At 49.7% G+C, this 3,753-nt stretch overlaps 1 protein-coding gene across 1 annotated transcript; it reads left to right on the top strand.

The window, feature by feature from the left end:
* Nucleotides 1-385: 385 nt before the first annotated feature.
* LOC135673861 (glucan endo-1,3-beta-glucosidase 11-like) lies at nt 386-2,200 on the top strand. Its single transcript, XM_065183245.1, has 2 exons — nt 386-1,873; nt 2,000-2,200. The coding sequence occupies exons 1-2, from the start codon at nt 653-655 to the stop codon at nt 2,075-2,077; spliced, it is 1,299 nt and encodes a 432-aa protein (XP_065039317.1). The 5' UTR covers nt 386-652; the 3' UTR covers nt 2,078-2,200.
* The last annotated feature ends 1,553 nt before the right edge of the window (nt 2,201-3,753 follow it).

The following is a 3,753-nucleotide window of genomic DNA, read 5'->3' as shown; positions in this document are numbered from 1 at the left end:
AAGACCACTGGACAATGCAATAAAGTAGAATGGAGAATGGAGAATGGAGAATGGAGAATGGAGTTGGAATGATCCACCCACAGCTGAGCCATCATGCCCTTTTACACCCCACATCGGAAGCCCAAATGCCACGAGTGAGTGCTGTTTAATATAGAAAAATAAAGAGCAAAACATATATGCCCGTAGCGCCACTCTCCACCTTCCCACCACCCCACTCACGTGGGCGTTCGACGATAACGGGAAAAAAACTATCGCTGCCCGGTACAAGTGCCATGCTTAACTCACTCACTGCTTGGACCCGACAAGGCGAGGTGGTGCCGCTTCCCGTCCCACACCCTCATGGCGGCCCCCCGGTCATGTGCACCACCACGGTCTCAGTCTCGAGTTCTGTAGGGACGCTTTTCCAAATCGGATTTGTAAATTTGCGTCTGACATATCCCATCCGCAAGGATTCCGTCTGTCCTCTCGCATACTCACTCTCTTCCACTTGCTCTCATACAGTCACTCCCTTTTCATGCCATCATCAGACAAAATAGCCCAGCTGTACTGCACCTCCTTCCTCCTCGATCAACTTCTGCTCTTCTAATCACTCGACCTTTCCGCCGTCACTTCGTCTCCACCCTCCTTCTTCCGGGGCCTGAGCGCAACACTCATGGCCCCGCATTCCTCTACGATGGCATTGCTCGTTGCCCTCCTCCTCCTCCTCCTACTCCTCATTGCCCTCTCCGTCCCCTCCGCTGCTACATCCGCCTCCCTGGCGGGCGTCAACTACGGACGGGTGGCCAACAACCTACCCCAGCCCGAGTCCGTGCCCCGCCTCCTCGCCTCCATCGGCATCGGGCGTGTACGACTCTACGACGCCGACCCCGCCGTGCTCCGTGCCTTTGCAAACACTGGCATCGAGCTCGTTGTCGGCCTCCCCGACCGCTGCCTCCCGTCCGTGGCCGCTGACCCTGCTGAGGCCCGTGCATGGGCCCGCACCCACATCCAGGCCTTCGTCCCTGCAACCAAGATCGCCGCCGTCACCGTCGGCAATGAGGTCCTCACCGGCACGAACGCCTCCGTCCTCGCCCGCTGCCTCGCCCCGGCCATGGAGAACCTCCACGATGCCCTCGCCGCCCTCAGCCTCGATCGAGACGTCATCGTCACCTCCACCCACTCCCTCGCTGTACTCGCCTCCCCGTCCTACCCGCCCTCCGCCGCCGTCTTTCGCCCGGACCTCCTCCCCCTCGTTCGCCCTCTCCTCGCCTTCCATGCCCGCACCGGTTCCCCACTCTTCGTCAACGCATACCCCTACTTTGCCTACGCGGAGGACCCTTCCGGCGTCGGGCTTGAGTACGCGCTACTCGATCCGGGGGCCGCTGCTTTCAGGGACGCGGCGACCGGCCTCCGCTACGCCAACCTTCTCCATGCCCAGGTTGACGCCATGTACCACGCCATCTCTGCGGCAGCTGCGCCCTCTTCGAAGGGCTGCAGGGTGGAGGTGCGGGTCTCGGAGACGGGATGGCCGTCTGCAGGCGACGCCAACGAGACGGGGGCGACGCCGGAGAACGCGGCCCGGTACAACGGCAACCTGATGCGGCTGCTGGCGGGGCAGAAGGGAACGCCGCTAGTGCCCGGGACGCCGCTCCGAGCCTACGTCTTCGCCCTCTTCAACGAGAACCAGAAGGCAGGGCCGTCCTCCGAGCGCAACTACGGCCTCTTCAAGCCCGATGGCACCCCGGCTTACCAGCTCGTCGGCTTCGCAGTACCCCAGGACGGCAACTCCACGTCCACCGCCGGCATGGGTGGCGGAAGAAGCGGCAGCGGTGAGGGCTCACCCGGTGAGCTGGTCGGGGAGTCCGGGTACTTCAGCATCTCCACCGCCTTGCCGGTACGATCCAGCCGAACCGCACTTGGTTTTTTTTTTCGAACCGCACATTTCTTACACGTATTTACTATATATATATCCCACATTACATTTCCAATTTATTTCTAACTAAGAGGCAATTGGCTACAGAACTTGCAGCAGAGGGTAGCGGCAGTGGCTGCAGCTGCGGCGATCGCAGGAGTGAGTGTGTTCTTGAGATTATTCTGACAGCCCACCCCAGTCCAACCTTGTTGGCGTTCTGCAGCGAAAAAAATAATCCAAAAACAAAACGTTGCTTTAGACAACTTTTGTACGATTTGTAATTTGTAGTTACTCCGCGTTACTCTTTCATCTTTGTTTCTTTAGATTACCGTTGTGACTATTCGTCGGTGGTGTTCGTGTTGGCGAAGACGTAATCATAGTAATTTAACAAGGCGACTTGTGGCTGTTTATTTGGATTTTTATTTTGTTTCCTTTTCACTGGTGCCCGGCGCTGGGGAAAGCGTTCCAAATTTTGCATTGTGTGGAGGTTAGTTGTGGTTCACGTGATGCCTCGTAGATTGTGCTCATTGGACGTCCCACCTCCACCCCCCGACGTCATTTTAATGGGCCAAAGCCTTGCAATAGAGAAGGGAACGGGTAATCGTACACACAGAAAACTTTTTATTTATCCTAATCACTTCTAATCTCTTCATATCCCAACCTCTCTTGGTTTCACCTTTAATAATAATATTTTTTATGTCCTTATCCACAACATCTTCTAAATTTTTTACCACCAATCATTTGTCAAACCTGGCAACTTCTTTCGTATAAGAAGATAAAAATATATATTTTTATATTTCTAAGAAAAGTAAAAGTAAATTATTTATTTTAAGAAATTCTATATTGCAAAGAACCTGTTGCTTTAGTACTTCGGCTCATCCTCACCAATCTTAATTAAAAATATTTAATGAAGTTTCTTTTTCAAATAACTCAATGGCTCTTTTTTTTTTTTATCATGTTCATGTGATCTTTAATTTGATGCCATTAAAATGTGTAATCATTTTTCATATGTTAGATTATGTGATCATATTTAATTGGAATAAGATATATTATGGTCTTGATTAGATTTCTGATTTGATTTATTAGTCCATAAAAGAAAAGTATAATTATAGTAATTTTTTTATTGAGATGATCTTAATAGGAGTGACTCTCATAATTGTTTATCAGAGACTCTTTACTCTTGTATCGTCAAATGACTTACTTTCTATAATGGTATAACATATGTCTATGACTTGCTTTGTCGCTGATCCTAGCATTAATGTGTGTTAATATATAATGATTTCCTATAGACATATGCTTGTTAGCAGCAAGGTTGTCGGAGGCCACGTGACCCATGTTGGTGGTTTGGGTGCTGCTTGTGGATAGCTAACATAGCATTTGGGAAAAATGCCGAGGGTCATATGACAACTATGTGATGGAGATGCCACGGTGAGATGGCTATGCACAGCGCTGGTTGGGCATATACGGTCAACAATGCAGCTCCTTAAGCGATGCCAAAAGACTTCTTGGGTGGCAGTTATTTGGGTACTGCTCCTAGTGACGACACAAAAGGGCAACCGACGAGGCATTGCGATGCAACACATCGGGCAAACTGTAATGAATAATAGTGATTTGGTGGTTTGTTATGCGATGGACGATGACGATGGTGGCATATCATTGCCAACAAAGGAAAAGAAGATGCTGTAGTTCATGCCATGGGGAACTATGGTCACAATCAATCATATGGATTCTGACATGATCAACCTTGATTTTGACTTAATTTGGGAAAGTTTAATTTTAACTAATTTTTATTAAAAAATATGGGACGACATCACATACGGTACGAAAGAACATAAATACAAATCATAGATTTTTCATAAAAA

Source organism: Musa acuminata, chromosome BXJ1-5 (genome assembly GCF_036884655.1).
Source record: "Musa acuminata AAA Group cultivar baxijiao chromosome BXJ1-5, Cavendish_Baxijiao_AAA, whole genome shotgun sequence".
NCBI lineage: Eukaryota > Viridiplantae > Streptophyta > Magnoliopsida > Zingiberales > Musaceae > Musa > Musa acuminata.
Note: the sequence above shows the minus strand (reverse complement) of the source record. Positions and strands in the feature narration are given on the sequence as shown.

Excerpts from the sequence above, each read along its gene's own strand:
- LOC135673861 (XM_065183245.1), top strand. The coding sequence starts at position 653 with ATGGCCCCGCATTCCTCTACGATGGCATTGCTCGTTGCCCTCCTCCTC. Across the intron at positions 1,874-1,999 it reads GCATCTCCACCGCCTTGCCG|AACTTGCAGCAGAGGGTAGC; the intron begins GTACGATCCAGC and ends AATTGGCTACAG.